General features: G+C 46.8%; 1 protein-coding gene across 1 annotated transcript in view; it reads left to right on the plus strand.

The window, feature by feature from the left end:
• Nucleotides 1-1540: 1540 nt before the first annotated feature.
• The window catches only part of nkd1 (NKD inhibitor of WNT signaling pathway 1), a 33502-nt gene continuing 13343 nt past the window's right edge, over nucleotides 1541-21699 (plus strand). The window contains exons 1-3 of the mRNA XM_076286925.1: nucleotides 1541-1678; nucleotides 1799-1831; nucleotides 2047-2183. Coding sequence (XP_076143040.1) covers nucleotides 1654-1678; nucleotides 1799-1831; nucleotides 2047-2183 — 195 coding nt within the window. The 5' untranslated portion in view covers nucleotides 1541-1653. The remainder of the gene's footprint in view (nucleotides 1679-1798; nucleotides 1832-2046; nucleotides 2184-21699) is intronic.

Consider the following 21699-nt stretch of genomic DNA (forward strand, 5'->3'; position numbering starts at 1 on the left):
TGCACACAGGGCAGGCTGCTGTCTTCTGATTTCTCTCCCTTCCTCTCCCTCTCCAACTCTGTCACCAGCCTCACCTAGGAAACTGGTCTAGCACTCAAAGCTAGCGCGCTCAAAGCTAGCGCAGGAGCAGCATGCCAGGCTGTGTGAGTGGACCTCCCATGTGGGACTACTCCCACAGGTCTGTTCAAGCTTGGCTGGAGCTGAATGCACAGGCAGCTACACAGGGTTCAGAGAAACCAGAGAGAGAGAAAGAGAGACAGAGAGAGAGAGACAGATAGAGAGAGAGAGAGAAGGCGGGAGACCTTGTACTATGTCCCTGTGCGCCACAGTGTCAACCGCCAACCCTATCTCCCTCCCCGATCTGTAGACTGATGTCCACAGGGACGAGTGAGCCTCTCTCTACAGCGAGATCGTGTCGGAGGAGCGGCTGCAGTTAACTGACTCAAGTGAGTTTTTGGCTGCCTGTAGATGTGCTTACGCAGGCCAGAGCCAGTGATATTATCTGCTGCTGCTGCTGCAGTGCTTTGTGGGTTTCTGCTAATAGGGGGCCTGGTTCAGGGCCTGGTTGCTGCGGAGAAAGGAGGGCATGGAAGACTAGCCTCAGAGCTGGAGGGTATGGTAGCCACAGGTGTCTACTTCTAGGACTGACCAGGAATGTAAATGTCAACATAGCCTTGACCATCAGGCCTGTTTATAATTTAAGGTCCATTAGAATGAAGCCTAGTGAGAAATGCCCAATGCAAATGGAATTTGCAGTTCCTTGCATAATTTCTGGGAAAACTATATCATATATAGCTTACACATTTACTTCACAGATTTGTACTATTTTGATTTTTAAGATCACTCACTGCATTGATTTACAAATAAATCACATTGTATAATCCTAAATAGTAGATTATGTTTCAAATTGAAGTCAGTTTTATAACACAAAGGAGACAAAATAAAAATGCTTCTGTTCTACACAACGAATAAGGATAGCCTTTTAAAGAACCATCTAAAAACACTCCAATCAAGCGGCCATTCGTTTCTGGACGTGTATCATAATTCAACATTTTATGCACACAAGAGACCAAAACTTTCCTTTAGTCTTTAGGCTGATTTATATACCGCCTTCGCCCTGTACAGTAAATCTTCATTAAAAGAGCGGTCAAGAAAGAAGACATGATTGAAACCTCGGTTGCATTTGAATGCAAATGACTACCACAGTAGTTTTGCATTTTGCTTTAAATTTACAGAGCTGGGGATCTTTAAAGGCAGTTGCTTTGCGCCCCGCTCCCTGCTTGCGCCCAGTTCTCTCCCTCTGAATATGGCGTGTGGGGGCTGCTCTCTTTATATTTGGAGACTCCAAAAGAATCTCGACTCGCTTTCATGTGCCGCCACGGACCAATAAAACACAGCGAGCCTGCCCGTGAGTTGTCTAATCTCGGGCGAGGTGTCAATCATGTTCCTTCAGTGGTTGAAGTGCGGGTTTTGGTAACCGCCTCCTCTCCACTTGGAAGGGAGACGGGAGGAAGAGCTTCGCTCGGATCAAAGACAGCATAGCCCTGTCGCCGTAGGATGTACTGAGCGCGTTGCCTGCCTTACTTACGGACGATTGTAAAATCTGGATTACTATAAATCGGATGGTTTTCCATTGTAACCCGATGCAGAGAAATGGGTAAACTTCATTCGAAACATGGTAAGGCCAATCGTTTTTAATTACATATGCACAAAGTAGTCTAAAATCTCGTTTCCCGAGTCATTTGGAGTAATAGCTCACCTCTACTCTTTCTGTCTTTCTCTCATTTGGCACGAAAAGCTGCAATTTGTAAACCAAGGGAGAGCCCGGAAGGTGAGTGTACTTTATTGAATGCATTGTTTGATTTGAGAGCATATGTAAAATCATTTATATACCTTAATCTACGCGAAATTCTTCTTGCGACTGCAAATCTTGCGGACCATTGATCATGCTGAGCGTGGTAACATTGTCAAAGCGGTGAATGAAACGCATTAGAAAGTAATTTCATAATTACAATGTTACAATGTCTTCATCTTTCTCGTACCTAGGTGACAGTTTCGTAGTTAATGCCTGTTTAGCAAGAAAAGGAATCGACGATTGGATCGTTAAACAGAAGTACTACTGCACGGGCTCAAGACTTGAACAAGACTGTCACCATAAAAGTACCTGCGGGCTCTCTGGTCGGGTAAGTGAATACGGTGTTTAGTTGAACAAATTGTTTGCCTTACATGTATCTCGTACGTTTTCGAAGTCGTTCACTTTGGAAGTGTAGGCTGCATGCGTATGACATTCGGTGAAGTTTTCAAAAACAAAGTTGAGTCATTCGGTCTGTTTAAATTTTTTTTGGTGAACCTTGTCGGTGCGGATTGTTATGGGCTAAAGGTTTTTTAGAGGTCTTTGATTGTATTTTAGAAATGAAACAGAATCAGCACAATGTTGTTTTCCATGCCTGAAGTTTTAAGGGTGTTGAGGCTGTGTGGCGCAATGGTCCTCAAAAAAGATGATCCCACTTTGAAGTTCTGAAGTTGTTCTAATTAGATGCATCAGATTAATTATTAATCTCTATATAGTCTATTTATTTCTGATTAACAGTGGTGCAAAAATAATTCCTCATTTAGTTGTCCCAATTAGTCCAAATGATGCTGGAAGTAGTTTTCCCGCTTTGTGTCTAAACAATTGCGCCTTGCCACGCAATGAGATGTAAAGGAATCAACATTATGCAAAATATTGGCGCTGAAAATGTAATATTATCCGTTAGGATTCCGTCTTTGTGTCGACAGATTATTTCAAGGAAGGAGTTATTCAATTCTCTGGGCCTCATTAGACTTTCAGAAGTCTGACTTTCCTGAAAGGGTTGGTTCAATGGTCATTAGCAATGAAATTTTGGAATACACATATGCTTTGCACATAATGATGGCTTTTTAATGGTTGCCAGGAAGATTTCCTTTGTAATTGCAAATGATCTCTTTGAAGCTGGAGGTGAGGGATTTTTGTTTATTCTCGCTGAATGGTAAAGTGTGGTTGCAAATTATAAACAAACTGCCAGAGTAAAAGTAGGACATATGCTTAAAATGTGTATTCTACTCAAGCGAATAGCCAGTATAGTTTACATGTTCTCACAACTCCTTTCCCACATATGATAGATGTTACAGCCTAAGAATTTGGAGAGAGAGAGAGAGAGAGAGAGAGAGTACCAGAGAGAGTTTAGTTTTTTTGTGCTGGGAACAAATGTGTCAAGACCAGGAACAGATGCTAGGTTTTTCTTTAGGTAATACATCACGCCTGACTTGAAAGCATTACAGCTTGACAATCTGGTGACAGGGCTGCATTGTGAGTCTGAGGTCTGGGCTAGCAAAGGTCATGTCTGTTTCGTATTTGGCATCGTAGTAAACACATAGAGAGTGTTGTTGTCGAGAGGCGAAATCCTCTGGAAACGCTTCAGAGAAACCTTAAGCCTCTTTTGGTTGGGGGTTCGTCTCAAAAGCATTTTTTGAGGATTGAGAGCTCATCAGAAATCCACTAGGATGCTCAGCTTCAGTCCACTCGACCAGCAGGATGCCAAAGTCATCTTCGCATCCTTTCAAGTGGTCACTGTTAAATGAGAGCATCAGTTACCTGTTCATGGGTAGAGGCATCTTGAGGCTGTGAAGGAGATTAAAAATAAACTGTGCGAGTCCAAATTTTGGATGGCATTACAAACAGAAAAACGTTTTTTCATACCTAACTGGCATATATATGCATTGGTCTCTAAACTTGGGTAAAGGACCTGAATACTGCATACTTACTTCTTCAAATCTGATGTTCATTCAAAGATAAATTCAGTGTGTCTCACTGGAGAAGTGGAGAATGCTATGAGGAAGTAAAAGTAAGCTGTCTGGAGGACGCCTTTGATATACTGAACAGGAAGTGAGAATTACTGGAAGGAATTTGGAGTGAATGCCTCTGGACCAAAGTACATGAAAATATGTTCTTTGGTCCATTTCCCCCTTCATGGCATCGTTTTATTATTGATGCCATTTGAACGCACTGTTCTCTTAGCTTGGACACAACTGGTTGTGTTAATTAAGATGGGTTCAACTGATGTAGAGTGTTTGGGGGATATGTAGCACACATAAACAATTTCTTTGTTCAGGTTATCAGATTATAGGCCTATTCTTTTAGGGCATAAACACAGAGCACTCAGCATCTTATCCACTTGAAACTGCGTTCTTAAAGATTTGAGCATGTATTTGTTCATGTCTTGGAGCACTCAGAGGACATCAGAACAATTTAGGATCTTATTTTTCTTATTTTCAGTGTAAGGTCCAATGGCGGCTGCCTGCATGCAGTTAGCACAGAGAGTGACCTCAGTGGTGAGTCCTCTGGACACAAGGGCGTGACGATGAGGACCTTCTCTGAAAGGGGTGGGAGTCTTTTGTGCGGCATTTGTTCGTTTCCCAGATGGTGTGAAGTGAGATTTTGGCGAGGGCGGAAAAGAAACCCTGTCGAAGGAGCTAGACCGTTTCAACAATTTGGACTCGGAGGAGCTCTGTTTTATAAATAATTTAATTCTATGTGCCTAATGGCTTTCCCAGCACTGCAGGGAAAATGAATAAAATAGGACAGAAGGTGTTCTGGACATAAATATTTATTTGGGTATTTTTCCCTCTTGTCTTGCTCGAACAAAGTGGCTGTATCCCTGAATATTTCATTGAATTATAGTACCTTGAAGCAGTTCTGGGGCAAAAGGTTTTCTTTATCCTACTTTTGTTTGGCACAGTTTTGAGAATTTTTCAGGACTTTCTAGATATTTGGAAGAGCATCTTGTGTGTTTATTATTAATTTCACTTTGTCTGAAGCAGCAGAAGAGCAAGACCTTCTGCTTTCTCAAATCCTTTATGTTTTTCCGCCCACATTTGATATGGATTGCTCTGGTTGAGAGGGCCTTTGAAACTAATAACACCAGCATGTGAATTTGAACCGTCATATTTTAAGAGCTGTCCATGTTATGGAGCATACCTGGTGAGATAGTTATTTATAACTGTTGTTCCATGGTACCCCCGAGCTGAATGGGGGTCCTTCAGAATGTGGGTTAGATGGTGGCGACAGTGGGGAGTCTGGGCCAGGAATCCTTTTGATCTGAGCCTCCCTTCTCTGTGGTACTGAAAGGGTACCATGATGGCTGTGGTGTGTGTGTGTGTGAGAGAGAGAGCGACAGAGAGAGAGACTGTGTGTGTGTGTGTGTCTGTGTGTGTGTGTGTGTGTGTGTGTGTGTGTGTGTGTGTGTGGGAGTGTGAGTGTGAGAGAGAGAGCAAGAGAGTGAGAGAGAAGAGAGGGAAAACAGTTTTATGGAAAGTGTGTTTGTTTTACATAACTGATTACATTAGCGAGCTTGTTTTCATTAGCACCCCTTGAATGGAATTGTGTGAGGCTGTAAGTGGTGGGTGAGCTGAGCTGAGCTCGTCTGAGGCGGCTGGGGATGAGTGGGGAACAGAGCTGGTGCAGGCCCCCTGAACGATCACTCTTGCTGGGATTAGCGCTCTTGAAGTTCCCCTCAGAGACCCTGTCGGGGTCTGGATGTTTGGAGGTTACACTCCAGCTAATCCACTACCGCTGAGGTGGTCACATTTGTCCAATCATGGTCCTTTTGACACTGCTTGTCTGTTCTCTCATGCCTCCCAAGGAGTTCTGTGTGTGCCCTGTGCGGTTTCTATTGAAAGCAAAACACTCAACATATGTTGAGAATCATTTTTATCTTCTTAGTTTTGGTGCAGCATTGTCTGGCTTGGCCATGTCGCCCCCATAGTACCCCCTTTTTATTTGCCCCTCCGTCCCTCCTCTCTGCCTCCCATCTGTTTCTTGCGTTTACCCTGCGGCTTCCCTGGTTGTTCCTGATGAAATGAGACTGCATTGGAAATGGGCTGGGGAGTAGGCGTAGGGCTGTTTGACAACCCTCCCCACCCCCACCCACCCCCACCCACCCCCATCATTCAAACACCCCCTTCAAGTGTGGTAAATAGTGGACCCCCACTCCAACTCACTCTACAGGAGTCCCCGGGTCTTGCCACCCCCCCGCCCCCCCTATTTATTTTTTTTTCAAGAAAAAGGAGCTCCCATCTTAACGGTGCACAAAACTGGCGCAGGCGAAAAAAGAAAGAAAGCCTGAAAGATGGCCGACGACAGGCATAGTGCTCGGATTGAATCGCAGCGGAACTGCCTGTGCCACTACCCGGGTGGCTCCCACCAGGTGGCTGTGCCCTCACACAGAAGCCTCAGAACTTTCAGGAAACTCTACAGTCGCAATCACAAGAAAGAAACTCAGCGAGTTCTGCAAAGTAGTTTTTTTTTTCTCTCTCTCTCCGTGCTCTACCTTCTTCTCAAAACACTAACCCCACTCCTCCCCTCATACACACACACAGTGACTTATTTCTTTGCCTTCAAAAAAGTAAGGGGTCTTGTTGTGAGAGTGAATGCTCCTTTAAATTCAAGCTTCATGCCTCCCGCTCTCTCTTATTCCCCTTTTCCTCTCTTTCTCTCTCCCTCTCTTTCTCTCTTTCTCTGTCCCCCTTACTATTTCCCACCAGCTGCCCTCCTGTGCTCGCTGTGTCATTTGCCCCTCTCCCACAATGCTCTGCTCCTCTCCGCTCCCCTGGGAGACGGCTGTTGTCGCTCGCTTTGAAGAGGCTGGGAGAAGTTTGTCGTTGTGTTTCTGCGAGAAGAAAGGCCTCGTCCCCGGAGACCCAAGGGCCACAGCACCTGGCCAGAGAGGGCCTCTGATAGTTTCCCATGAGAGCCAGGGGGGGTAAAGGAAGTCTTGAGTTTATGTAGCTGCAGGACTGGAGGAAGGGGGTAATGGGGGTGGGGGGGGTAAGTACAGGTGGCGCATATGTCACCTCTCATATCATATATCCCTTAATGGTAGGAGGGACGGTAATGACTTAAAGGGGGGGGGGGGGGGTCCAGATGCATGCACACGTCTCCCTTAAGGATTGTTAGGTGGGGGAACAGTGTGGGAAAGTTTGGCTGAGAGCGTGTGCCCTGAGGGGGGACGGAGTGTCAACTTGCCCCCATTGGTTGTGTGCGCCAGCGTGTCAACAGGAAGTACCACGATCGCTTGATGTAAGTGATCTGGCACCTTCAAGTCTAATGCATGCCCATAATCTGTGTGTCTTCTGTAATCAAGAGATGACGGACTTTTAAGGCATATGTGTGTGTGGTTGTGGTAGTGTGTGTGTGAGAGTCAAAGGGCAGTTATTCTAGTTATGGGTGCTTTTGTGTGTGTGTGTGTGTGTGTGTGTGTGTGCGTGTGTGTGTGTGTGTGGGGGGGGCAGTATTGCAGGGAACTGGTGTGGCGCCTGTGTGCGTGTGTGTGAGAGGGTGCCGTGTGTCTATGGCTTTAGCTGTCCGGATGCGCTCGGGAGATCAAAGCCGTCCCCTGGAATGCGCACTGAATCCCTGGGGATTAGCAGTTGAGATTTTGGCTTTGTTTTCCAAATATCTGCTCACTGTGGAGCAATGGATAGCTGAGGATCATTTCAAAGAGTTTCTCCCTCTTTCATGATGGTTTCACTGAAGTGTTTCTTGAAGGCAAAATTTTTTTTTTTTGTTGCTCTCATTGACTTTTAAATGCAAATTTAAGTTAAATCACGACATCAAGTGTAAATGAATTGCTGGGGCTTTTATTATTGCTAACATGGGTTAAAATATTCCTTCCCAGACATCTTTGGATTGATGGGTTTGTGCATATTAAGTATGTTCAAGTCCTAATTAGCACATTATCTATCTAAATATAGCGTTAATCAACCTAACATAATCATGCTGTTTCTTTATCCCTTTGATGTGGTGTGAATGTCTGTGTGTGTGTGCGTATGCAAGTGTGTGTGTGTGTGTGTGTGTGTGTGTGTGTGTGTGTGTGTGTGTGCGTATGCAAGTATGTGTGCGCAAGCCAGAGTATATTTGTGCAGGTCTTTCTTTTGTGCTGGTTCTATCTGCACTGCATGTTCTTTAGACTTTGAATGTGGTCTGAATATGTGGAAGAAAATGCAAGATCAGGAATATCACAATAAGCAGAAGGCTCATGACATATTGCATTGCTGATACATTGTGACTGTCTTCAGTGGCAGTGCAAGACACTGTTTATGAATGTGAGTGGCAGCTCTACAACTCTGTACTTGACCATAATCCTAGACTGCAAGTATATAATATCAACGTGTCATCTTTCATCCTTACTGAATAATATTACCATGAAGTCAGTAGCATAATTATGGTGTAATAAAGAATATGTAATAGAAAGAGTGACATAACTATTCCTTACTCATGCACACAATGTTTGGTCTATGCATATGGCAAATGGTTAAGGAGAGTAATATGAAGATTTATTTGCAATGATTTTTCATGTTCTGCTTCATCATATCTGTGTTCCTACCAAACTGGCGTTATTCAAACTTGTGAATGTGGTCGTCATCTCCTTAGTGGAGTAGTCCTCTAAATGAAGTGTAGATGAGGTCTGGGTGCTTCTGGTATGGTTTGCCTTTTCTGGGCTTTCTGCTGGTGCATTTCTAACCAGAGTTATAATTCTGGATTAGAGTACTGAAGTGTGACATTCTGTTTCCATCATTGCATTATCACTGGATCTAAACAAACTTTAGCAAGTGGCATCAACAGCATTGCATATAGACATGTGGCATTGTTTCTACCTCATAAATGTAGGCTATAGCTGTTTAAACATGCATTACCTGCTAGACAGCAGCTTAGCCACATATCATGGATTTCCTGTTAGGTGTAATAGTAATAGTAAAACAAAATCCCAGTGGATATTTCATGTCTTATCAAATGCTGACGGCTGTTAAGAGTGACATTTTTTTGCCTCAAAAATAAAGCCAAGGCATGTCTGTGAATTTAAGGATTTTAACTGCATGCTGTGAGTATATACATGTTCAATGTTGAAATTCCAGAGCCCTATAGATATGTAAGGGATAATCTATAGAACGCCGGTCATTATCAGGAAAATAAGTCCTGACAGGGTGACCCGGACACATGATGTCTCTTTACATTTCATCATGGCTTTTGTTGAGAAATTAAATAGTTTGCAACACACGCTGAACTTGAATCCAACATTGTTTAGAACACAGCTCAACCGTCTGCTTACACTTTTAAATGAAGTTCCATTGCAAGAAGTGACCAAGTTCCTTGACAGTGTTCTGTTATACAAAATTATCAGACCTCCAAACGTTGGGAAGGCCCATTCAAGTGTATGGAGCAGTCTACAGTATTATGAAGAACCGTACTATCTATCTAAGGCTCTGTGAAATTCTATCAACAGAATTCCATGTTGAATGCTGGAATTCTACCCAGAGAGTTCCATGGTGAATGTCAGCATCTCAGTCACTCGCCACTCCTCTCGTGCCTCTCTAGCATCTGAGGTAATGCAAGCAGAGCTAATTTTGCCCCACTTTGTCTGGGAAGGCAGGAGCTGTGTTCGACAGTGACCTGTAATAGCACCTCCTGAGTTTAAACATCGGGTGAAGTGGCCATGACCGTGGGTCTGTTTTAAGCCCTGTTTGTGGATGGAGGATGTGGTCTTGAATAAACAGTGCTCAGGGGATCATTGTGCCCCTCCTCGCCATGTCCGTCTGCATTTTCCTGCCGGCGCCGGGGGCTCCGAGGTGTGGTGGGCGGCTCATCCTCAAGGGGATGTTTTTGGTAGACGCGTCCTCAGAACAGTGGAGAGCCATGGCCAAAAGGATGACCCCTGTTGCTCAGGTCCCGTGTTTGGCTGTGTTTATTCCCCTGCACAGGTGCCATGTTCACTCCGTGACCTCTTGATGTGGTGGCAGCAGCAGACTGGAGGTGGGAAGTGTGGGGTGGGGTGGAGGTGTGCAGCACAGTCCCCCCCCCCCGTGCCCATCCTGCCTGTTGGCGTGCTGCTCTCTCTCTGTAGCACCAGTTGTGGGTTCAATGGAAGGCTAACCCCAAAGCCACAGGCATAGGCATCTCTCCCATTTCTAAGCTTTGACCGTAACGGCAGGCATGAACCTTGGCTTTGTGAACTTTGTCTTTCTTGTATAATGCTGGCTGCTTTATTTAGTCTTCGCGGCCACAAAACGTTTTGACTGCAGTAGTGACTTTAGGACAGAAATGGTCCAAAGGGTCACCGCTGCTGCTACTGCTTGCTGTTGCTGTCGCTTGACGTTGACTCTTGCGCTGCCACACCCCAGAGCTGGGGGCACAGGACTGTGTGTGTGTGTGTGTGTGTGTGTGTGTGTGTGTGTGTGTGTGTGTGTGTGTGTGTGGGGTTTCTAATTAGAGCGTGGGGAGATGTACAGGGAACAGAGACGCCATGGAGTTTATTCAGGTCACCTGAGGCCAAAAGTGCCAGCGCTCACGTGCATACCCCTATACAATTATATACTGTCTCTAGTCTTTTAGATGGTGACTTTAAGGCTTCAGATTAGTGATGTTTGGAAGGTGTTGCTTGTAATTGCCCACAATGAAAAGTGCATATTGATGTGAGATATTTTAAACAATGGCAAGTATAGTATTCAAATAATTATATGGTTTGGCGTTGTGGGGTCAGTCACTTGGGCATTCCAGGTCCGATGTCCTGGTCAGTCTGGTGGATTTCAAAGGGTTTCTTCTTGTATATGGATTGGTGCCTGCATTGGTTGAGAGAAACTATTAGAATGTCTTATTCAGAGCTTTTTGAAGTTTTGAAGTTCTTCCTCTCCTTTTGTGCCTTGGCAGTAGAACCTCAGCACTACCAGCGAACAGACTCGGATTGCCCGGAGGGGACAAGAGTGAAGCAAACTGTGCGTGCTGATTCATTTTTGATGCTTCAAAGCTGTTCCTTCTGCATGGCGCCTGTGCGATTGTACCAGTTTTTTTTTCTTCTCACATGTGCTTATACACTGCTTGTGGTTTATCTCATTAAAATAGGAACAGAGTAGTTTGGCAAAGTACTTCAGCACCCACCCACTTCTGTCATTTTAAGCCTAGATTGGTGCAGTTGCGATCCTGCATTGATTTCCTTGTGTTTCACTTGGTGTTTGATGGCAACTTGTGTTATTCATCTTATAGACAGATTAAAGGGGATCATAGGAAGGCCACAGTTTGGACTGTGAAATTAGTAAGTAAGGATAGTAAGGATAAAGTTCAGAACAGTGACTACAGTTGCCTGAGAGAGCCTATAGGAAAAGAGTCCAGCTAGCCAGGGGGGCAACAGAACATACAAACACACGGCTACAGTATGTTGGAGACTCATACTGCCCAGCAGCAATGAATTGGTTAGTTCAGAAATGCCCCAGAAATGCCATCCCACACATCAATCTGTCATGCTTTCACGCTGCATTCATTTTAAGTTGATGTCATTATGGCTTTGATCTATATTTATGCCCCCCTTTTAAAACTATTTTACACCTGATGTTTTTGATGGAGTCGCAATTATGCAATTACAGGAGGTGGAGTCGAAAAAGTATTCTAGGGTTTTCCAAGCTGGCGTGGACCCGTCGGCTCTCGGGCTCTCACAAGGCCTCTCTCTGTCCTCCGCCGAGCTCCACTGAGTCTCGGTTTGTCTCGCTGTTTGTGGGAACTGGGGTGTGTCAGGCTCGGCAAGTGCGTCTCGGCCGAGGGAGAGACCAGACGGCCCTCAAAGCCCTCAGTGTTTATGTCCGGCTAGCAGCGACTCCGGCTAGCAGCTCGCCCCGCCGTCTGTCCTTATAGTGGACGCCTGATAAACTGACAGCCCGGACGAGGCCCGCACCAGCCCTCTGGTTTTCGTACCCAGCTGTGGGGTTTCTGAGCCATGTCACATCAAACCCTCCGGTGCCCAGAATGGTGTGAAATGTTGGTGGAACGTTTTCATATTTTGGTTTCTCCTGTTGGCTGATGCAGCTGGTCTGGCACATTTGAAAAGGTCAAACATGTCTGAACACTGGACCTTGTACCTCTCTGTGTGTTTTGGAGATCTTACAGTCTCTTACTGTATGGTCATGATGATGTCCAGAAGTGTTGCTAATGACTACTGTAGTTGCTAGTTGTGTTAGCTAGTTGCTGTCGAATCAGTGTCTTTGTCTTGTGTTTAACTCAGTTCAGTTTAGTTTAGCTTCAACCAAATGTTGTTTTAAAGACCAAGGGTCTTGCCCAAAAAGGGTTAACTTGACTTTGTGTCTTTGTGTCATCCAGAGGACACCCTGTTTGGCAGACTATCTCTCCATGTTTTTACTGGTGAAAGACTTAAGTGGCTGTCACTTTCACACACCCTCTGGGTAAAGCTCTTGACTAAGTGTCCCGTGCAGGGCGTCCGCAGCTTGTGTCGGCCACTCTCGGTGATTGGCGTCTGATCCGCCACATGTCTCCCAAACGTCTCCCTTCCCAGGATTGTCAGACTAATTACCCCCTGAGTGTCTGGATTCATTCAGTCACCCCCCTCCAACCAACCAATCACCCACCCAGCCACCCAGCCTACGAACCAACCACCAAACCGCTATCTGGACTATGTCACACACACACACACACACACACAGTTCACTTCACTCATGTGTCTTACAAGGACTGCCTTCTCGGTGAACTCGTGAGATTGCTGTAAAGCTCTGTGATTTCCCGTGCGTAGGGAGAAGGATCTGATTGCAGCGGGTAACCCCACAGGCTGCTGAGGCATGAAGTGTTTGTGTGAAGTGTGTGTGTGTGTGTGTGTGTGTGTGTGTGTGTGTGTGTGTGTGTGTGTGTGTGTGTGAGAGAGAGGGGTGGGAGGTAGGGTTTGGAGATGGGGGTCACCCAGCCTACGGCTCCCTGCGCTCCTTGCGCTCCGTTCTTCTGAAGACAAACCTCCGCCGTGTTCAAAAAAGGCCTATAATGCAATGATTTGTTGCTCTTGGCCCGAGCAGGCGACCAGTAAATCAAGCCGGAGTTGACGGGCTGTCTCCATGCCTTTTCTCAACCCCTCCTTTGTGTCCTCTGGGATCCCGGACTTCCCATGCGGGTTCATCGGCTGGCTGTGAACGAGCCGGAGAAGTCCACCTGGAGTTCATATTCGCCTGTAAGTCTTTCCATCCAGGGGACTTCAAACTACCATCAATTCCCCGAAACGTCCCCCCCAGCCTCTTCCCCTTGCACCTTTTTCCATTCCGTTGACCATGTGAAGCCAATGCTGATCTTTCTGTGTTGACATCTCGTCAACAAAGGCAAACATCTGATAAACGTTAACGCCTGTAGACTCTGCACACCTTTGCAGACCAGGTCAGTAAATACCTGCGTGTTTACCAGTGCACTGTGTCCTCGATAAAGCGATTATCTTTGCAGGTGTAAAACTTTTGTAAATGGGTCATTAAAATCCGCGCCAACTCTCGGAGCGGGAGGTGCAGCAGGAGAGGTCTGGGGAGATAAGCCTGAATCAGCATGTTTTCTGAAGTGCGGAGATGAGGGCTGTAAATCTGCACTAATATTCTACTGAGGCTCCAAGGAGGCCGACGCCTTTGATGTGGATGAAGTAATGTGACAAGCAATGTTTGCAATGTTAATCTCATGTGAAAAATTACCGGAGGCAGGACACAATCAGGCCCATGAAAGCAAGCTATAACCGCCGCATAAAGGGTAACATCAGGACTGCATTCTCTCCATACCCACATTCGTATACACACACACACACACACACACACACACACACACACACACACACACACACACACACACACACACACACACACACACACACACACACACACACATACATACCCACCACCAAGATAGGCCCTTGTTAATGTGTGTTCCAGAAATAACCCACTCACGACTTAGGCAATACAAAAAGCCTGAGTTTGATGACAATACAGAAATTGGACTGCAGGTGTCGTCCATTGAAAGACTGCGGCCCATTGTCAGCCACCAGGAGTATCCCTGGCATTGTGAAAGGCACGTTTGTGTCTCTGGAGGCTCGGTGACCTGTCCGGTGAACTAGAGATAAGGATGTAAGCCCGCTGGTATGTGGAGGCCCCTCGCTCTCCCTCTCTCTTTTTTTCTCTTGTCCCGCCTTCTCTGTGCTCTCTCTCTCTCTCTCTCTCTCTCTCTCTCTGTCCCTCTTTCATTCTTTTTCGTTCTCTTCCACTATTGACGTTGGTGGCTGGGGTGCTGACCACACAGGCCCCCCTAATCATATGGGCGCTTCCTCCAAGTCGGCCCGACGACGGATCCCCGAAGGGCCTCGGCGGTCGTTTCCTTCCTGGGGTTCAGGAAGACGAGTGGGTGTGCTGTGAGTGATTGCTGTCAGGGCCGGGGCCATGCAGTCTGTCTCCGACCACAGAGAAGGTGTCCCGTCTCCCCCCCTGGAACCGCACCACACTGGAGCTACACATTAAGCCCTGCTACTGTGTTTAGCTGAATAGATAAGGCCCAACTGTGGGCACGCAGGGCTACAGAGTGCGACCAATTTGGTCGCATATGCAACCTAATTGCACCGGTGCGACCAGCTCGTGGTTTAAACAAATCACAGATAATGAAGGGCAGGACCTCCCCTCTGATTGGCCGTAGCCCAGTGCCTGTGTGTAAATTTGAAAATGCGTGTGCTGCAGAGAGAGAGAGAGAGGGAGAGAGAGAGAGAGAGAGAGAGAGAGGTCAGAGACCCGTCAGATAAACAGAGTGGATGTAGTTGCATTACAGTGTGGTCACATAGGCCTAGATAAATGTACCCTTTCCCCACAGCCTTTCGGCGGCTGGCAGCAGCAAACCGATCAGACGAGCCCGAGATGATGATCATCGTTGCCTACGATAGGCCTAGTGAAACTTCCCTTCACCAAGTTCAGTCCAAAATAATTATTCACCAGAAAAATAGTTTGAACGTAAACCCAACATACAGGAATGCCACTTGCGCCAAATTTATAGGAGTCATTGTAGATGAAAAGACGTCTTAAAATTGCGAACAATGCATACAGTACAAGGCCTTTGCGAACAACAGAGATACAGATATCGCCGAAAAGGAGTGCGTCATTGACCGCAGTTACATGCAGGGAGTAACCCTGTTTTCAACAGCAATATTCGTTTTGCGCGCGAGTTGTGTAAACTCATTCTGATGGCATCAATCAATTTAATCGAATATCGCTTCAACATTTAAAGCCCGAATATTCCCTGCATGTATAACTGTGGTCATTGTGTACGGTGAATTGAATGGACACATTTAGATCGAGCATGGCAAGTCATTGCAATAGCCTATAATAATAAGCCTACCATTTCGTTACTGCATTAACCATAGTGATGTTCTTATTGAAAATTTAAAAATACTAAAATTAAAAAGTAAATTGCATTGTGGAACTGTGAAATGATTATTGCAATCATCATTGTAAAATCACATACAAATCTCCCAAACTACTTGGAACATCTCTTTAAATTGTGCTCAAATACATTTATATGGAAGATGCTAGCATGGCGAGCTGGTTTAGCCAAGGCCTAAAGATCATGAAGGATAGTATGTAAGACATTGAGACATGAGGTGTGCAGTTTGAAGCCCTTAAAAGACGTGCACTGTTAATTTACTCACTGTTATTTTTATTTAATTCATCTTGATGTTTTAAGTTTAAATTTCAGCTCGGTGAAGCACTTAAAGCACCAACACTTCATTAAGTTACTTTTCTTGTAGAATTGTAAATCATAAGTCATAGGACAACCTATATAGGACAGTAATTAAGGAAAAAAAGTGAACCTGCTGCGGTGTTAAATGTGATGTGGTTAAAACATTTTGGGTGCACCTAACTTTTGTGCTGGTGCACCTAAGAAAAAAAAGTTAGGCGCACCAGCGCAACCAGTGTACCAGTGCAAGCGCACCAGTGCAAAAAGTTACTCTGGAGCTCTGGCATGTGTAGGCAATGTAGGTTTCTTTAAATTGAATGCACGTTGATTATCAGAAGGTCTTCCCTGGTATGTTCATTTGAGAGTCGCTATCAGACACATTTCTGATTGCTTGATTTATTGCCGTAAAGAGGGTGTATGTGTGAGGGTGTGTGTGTGTGTGTGTGTGTGTGTGCTTCAGCACTGCATAGGTATGTGTATTGGCACTCTCTGCATGTTATCGTCAGCTTAGAAGAAATCTAAAGCACTGTGTAGCTTTAGACAATTGTGTGAGACACACACACACACACACACACATGCACAGACGCACACATTCACACAACCTTGCAGTTGCTTAAACCAAAGCTTCACATATGGAAACATGTTACACAATAATTGGCTCAGTCTCCTCTCCTCCGCCCCTGAGGAAGAGCTGTCCCCTGCCAGGTTGGATATATGATTATCTGAGATCTTCATTTCATGGCTGCAAAACTCTCTGCCTTTGAAGCGACACTCTTCTCAATCTTCACCTACACCCACTGCCCCCAACCTCCCCACCCGCCCACCATTCCCCCTGCAGGTCCCATGGAGCCGTTATTTAAGCAACAGAGCCGTTCTCAGCTCTCACCTGCTGCATGGCTGGCTGGCTGGCTGGCGGCCTGTACGAGGCGCCAGTCACTTTGAAGAGGTTGACTTGAGTGGTGGAGGCAGAGGCCAGTTTTAATGGTGACTCCTGTTTTTCTCATTCCGTGCTCCCGGTGTGTGTGTGCGGTCAGGGGACTGCCCCCCACCCACCATTCTCCACCCCCCCCCCCACACACACACACACACACAGCCCCCCCCCCCCCTTAACACACACACACACACACACACACACACACACACACACATACATACAAACAGACACACGCACACACACACTCGCCAAGTTAAGACGACACCAGATGCCGAGCCCTCAGAGCGCTGTGCTGTTTCTCATCTTACCCTGTTTATTGTGCTGGGGGAGGATTGGGGCTTTGGGCTGGGGGAGGATTGGGGCTTTGGGCTGGGGGAGGATTGGGGCTTTGGGCTGGGGTGGGCTGGGGTGGGGGATGAGGGCTGGTGTTTCCTCTCTGGAGAGTCGACACTGGTAATGTTACCCCCTTAAGCAAGAACACAGACCCAAGTGAAAAAGAGAGAGGGATTTGGCCTTTTCGTCTGTGATTATGCTGATGTGTTGCTCCTCTGAGCTTGCGAGCCTTTGATTGCAGTGCAGCGCTGTGTGTGTGTGTGTGTGTGTGTGACTCCGAGCGAGCAGTGTTCTTTGTGAATTCTTCCTGTGGCCTTTGTTGTATTTCGAGATGACAATCTTGAGAAACTGTTCAGCAAACTCTTTTGGCCTCCCCTCATGTGTGTGTGTGTGTGTGTGTGTGTGTGTGTGTGTGTCTGGTATTTTTCTTTGCAGCTTTGGAAACTTCATTTGGCCCTTGATTAAGGTCCCAGACACAGCACAGAGAGAACCTGGTACTCCCAGGCCACCCCCCCCCTTCCTCCCTGTCTTCCTCCTCTTTCATTTTCATAAGCGCTACTCAATGGCCTGTCTCGCCAGCTTTTTGGCATGCTGCGCTGTGTGTTTCTGTATGTGTGCGAGTCTGTGTGTGTGATATGTGTGTGTGTGTGTGTGTGTGTGTGTGTGCCTGTTGAAGGTGTGTTCTCCAGAGTGGCGTGGCAACGGCGTAGCGTGGCGCGGTGCGGTGCGGGCCGAGCGAAGTCAGGCAGGGCCAGTGCGGCGCTCCTTAATGAGATTTCTCCCGAGGCTTTGACCGCGTGCCAGGTCCACTGTTGCCGTGGCTCCAGGGGCCGGCCTGCCTCCGCACAGCGCCTGGCGGCCGATCAGGTGGAGCTGTCGTCGGCTTCGTAAATTGTCAGCCTGTGCGGTGTGGTGTGTGTGTGTGTGTGTGAGCGAGAGAGAGAGAGCATTCAGATGCCGTAGATGACATGGAGTCTTGTGGGACTTTTCTCAGGCGAGTATGTGCACAAATGCACACATGGACGGGAACAAACATGCAAAAACGCACTTGAATACCTGCTCTTACCTCAAGGTGAGAACTCTCACTTTTGTCTGTTTTGCACATTTTGGGGGGAAGGGTTGGCATTATGCTTCTCTGACGTAAAAGTTCTCTGACCCGGCACCTGGCCACCCAGACCAACACACACACTTTCAAAGACACAAGCTTGGCACCGACTAGCTCAGAGAAGGAATGGGTTAAGCCGGACGGCCTGACAGCCTTTGGCAACAATAAGCTGCTGCTTGCCAGCCACCTGTCAGGCCTAGATGCACTGGCGGCTTAAATCAAATCAAATCAAATCATGCCTGTCGTGTACAAACTCACTCACACACACACACACCCTCCCCACCAGGCCCCGCACGTCAGGGCTTTAAATATTGTTCTTGGTAAATATCACAACATTTCTCTGTCAGTCTCTCAGAGTTATATTCATGTGGATGCCGTCGACTGGGGTCGAGTCGCGTTTTTTTCGCTGCCAAACCAAACAGGCTCAGGAGCTCGGTCCAGTACCGTTGCTGCGGACGTAATGTTGTAATGTGGCACGCTGTGTTCAGCAGGAATAAATCACTCTCTGTGAAGGAGCCTTAACAACTTAAAAACACACAGGGGCCTTGCAATCCCACTCCTTCAAGCCCTGAAGACACTCTGAAGGCCTTGGCTCCTGTTGAAAGTGAAATTTGAAATTTTTTCCTCTCTCTCTCTCTCTCTCTCTCTCTCTCTCTCTCTCTCTCTCGCGCTCGCTCTCGCTCGCTCTCTCTCGCTCTCTCTCTCCCAAACTTGGTTTCCACAGAACATTAAACATCATGTCTGGAAAATTGTTTTTGGTGTTCCCAAGTGTTGAAGGAAGGTGCTTGTTTATGTGCTAAAGGCCTTTAATGATGCTCTGAGACTTTCTAGCAGCAGCCAAACCTCCAGCCGCGCTCGGAAAGTGACACCACCACACCAGCTTCACCAAACAAAAAACAGCATTAAAACAATAACAGCAGAAATCAACAAATATCTCAAAGTCTTTTTTTATGTTATTTATGATATAATAAACTTTAAAACCCACCCTGTAGTAATCTTTAACCATCCTGTAATCTTGTTATGAACTAAAGTTGCGTAATGAGAGGAACACGAGTGGATCAGAATATCACAGCCCGGCGTTTCCATCGTCAGTGCTCTCCTGTGATGATCAAAGGCCTCCAGCACTTGGCCTTGTCTCTCACACTGTTTGCCTTGAGCTGCACTCCCTGTGCAACCTTTGACCCCTGGAGGTCACTGGGGTCCCGGGGGTGGCCAGGCGATTGGCCCGTTCCCCTGACACGAAGGGGCAGAGAAAAGAGGTTCTGTTAGGGTCAGCTGATGTGTGTGTGTGGGGGGGGGGCGGGGGGGTTGTCTCTGTCCTTTCACTCGCAGGCGAATGGGGAGTAACTTCATTCCAAGCCCCAGAGCGTCCAGCATTCTGTGGACACGCAGAGCCCTTCGCCATCTGTCTGCTGACCCTCCGAACTCGTTTCTGTGAGATTAAACAGAAAAGACACGCAGAGAACAGAAGAAAATAAACATGGGAACCTTATGGGCTATGATTTCTCAAAATGCCCTACCCAATCATTGGGAGGTCATATTCTGTTATTTTGTGTGCGTTCACAGTAGCATTTTTCAGGCCATCATTTCTCAATAACAGGGAAAGTAGGCCAATGTTTTATGATGCGAGAGCGAGTTTATTTCGTAATGTATGTTTAAAGCAATTGTATATACTCTCTCTGCCACTCTCCCTGGAAATAAGGGGTTAGGCGGCTCTTTAGAACTGGCCCATGGCTCTGTGTGTGTGCATATAATATTCACCCTCAGCCTTCCAGAAGATTTATATGCCAGTAGCATGGTAGGCTTTATGAACTGTCCCTACGCTCTTTAGAGGCCGAGAGGTGAACAAAAAGGAGCAGTCTTACTAGTATGTGTGTTTGTGTGTGTGTGTGAGTGTGTGTCTGTGTGTGTGTGTGTGTGTGTGTGTGTGTGCAGTGGCTGTAGAGTGGGAAATCCATGGTGACTCTCCGTCCATTGAGCTGTGTTGAGGGCAATTCGCGGCTCTTTGGGGGTGTTGTTTTGGGTTGAGTGGACGGTATTAAGAAGTGCGGAGGGGGGTGTCAGCCTCTGTGTTTGTCCCTCCCCAGCTTGAAGTGAAGTAGAGGGGATTATGACCCCCCCCCCCCCCAACACCACCACCACCACCACTTTCCAAGTGCTGAATGTGTCCAGAAGGACCTCTGCTCTGAGCGAGGATGGCGCTCCTCTCCTCTCCTCTCAGGCGCGAGCTCAGCCGTTAAAACTCACACATGGAAAACCTCAAGAGGCCCTTGGGCAGCACAAAGAGACAAGCTGGATTGTTCCCTCTCGGGGCACCACAAAGAGAAAAGCTTTCAGGGAGGAAGGAAATGTGATTTTTCTTTTTTCTCTCCTTCTCCCTGCTGCCACTGCTTCTGCCAGTCTCACAGAGAGAATGAAGGCGGATAGACAGGCGTTGGAGTTTGTTAGTTTCCTTGTTGTCTTTGTTTCCCCCTCTCTACTTTGGAGGAAACCCAGGAAGACTTTAATCTAATCTTTTATCTTTAAGTTAATTTTTTCACCCTCCTCCTAATTGAGCAAGTTGTCTCTCGTGTAAAAAAGGGTGGTGGAGGATTCCGAGAAGAGGAAAGTGGGGAACTGAGGAAGACTAACCGAAAGACCAAATCCTGTCGAAATCGTCCATTTCCCCTGTAAGACAGAGGCTCTCTCTGGAGTGTGTGTTTTTAATCTCCAAAGCATTTATGTTACGGGTGGACATTAAGCAGGGAGGGACGCCAAGAGACCGGCCCCTGTGAGGCCAGAAAGCATACTAATAATACGGCCGCCATCCATCACTGCAGACAACAACCAATTAGCACATTCCTCTTTCCTCCGCGCTCATGTTCTTGGCTAACCCGGCTGTAATTTTGGGGCGTTCATGAAAAAAATTGAAACGTGAACAAAGTCTCCAAGTGTTAGAATGATTGAAAAAAAGACTGTGTGTGTGTATATGTATGCGTGTCTGTCTCTGTGTGTGTTTGTGTATGTGGGTTTCTCTCTCTCTCTCTCTCTGTGTTTGTGTATGTGGGTTTCTCTCTCTTTGTCTGTGTGTGTGTGTGTGTGTGTCTGTGTGTGTGTGTGTGTGTGTGTGTGTGTGTGTGTGTGTGTGTGTGTGTGTGTGTGTGTGTGTGTGTGTGTGTGTGTGTGTGTGAGTGAGTTGGGGTACAGACTGGGGTTTTGCTGCTATTGGGGGATTGTTACTGTAACTGAAGCCCCTCTCATTGGTTGCTCTATTACAGGCCTGTTATCCTGGGAGTAATGCAGTAGGAATGTTGATTGAGGGGTGACTGATGTGTGTGTGTGTGTGTGTGTGTGTGTGTGTGTGTGTGTGTGTGTGTGTGTGTGTGTGTGTGTGTGTGTGTGTGTGCGTGCCTGTGTGTGTGTGTGTGTGTGTGTGTGTGCGACTGTGCGTGCCTGTGTGTGTGTGTGTGTGTGTGTGTGTGTGTGTGTGTGTGTGTGTGTGTGTGTGTGTGTGTGTGTGTGTGCGTGCCTGTGTGTGTGTGTGTGTGTGTGTGTGTGGTTAGTGGTCAGTCTGTGGAGAACATGTGTGAGGGGTGGGAGTGAGGACAGAGCCTGGGTAGTATCAGGGATTTTAGTCCTGGGTACAGTGAATAGTGGAAGCAGCTGCCATCTCTGACCTGGGAACAGACAGAGATGCAGGAGGTGGAGGAGAGAGAGAGAGAAAATCCTTACCTAGAGACAGGCAGACACACGCACACACACACACTCGCTCCCGCACAGACATAAATACACGTGCATAAATACCTGCATGCCAGCACACTC

The sequence above is a fragment of the Alosa pseudoharengus genome, unplaced genomic scaffold (assembly GCF_046254945.1).
Source record: "Alosa pseudoharengus isolate Yale_2024_CS ecotype anadromous, Long Island Sound unplaced genomic scaffold, YU_APseudo_1.1 YU_APseudo_1.1_scf_16, whole genome shotgun sequence".
NCBI lineage: Eukaryota > Metazoa > Chordata > Actinopteri > Clupeiformes > Clupeidae > Alosa > Alosa pseudoharengus.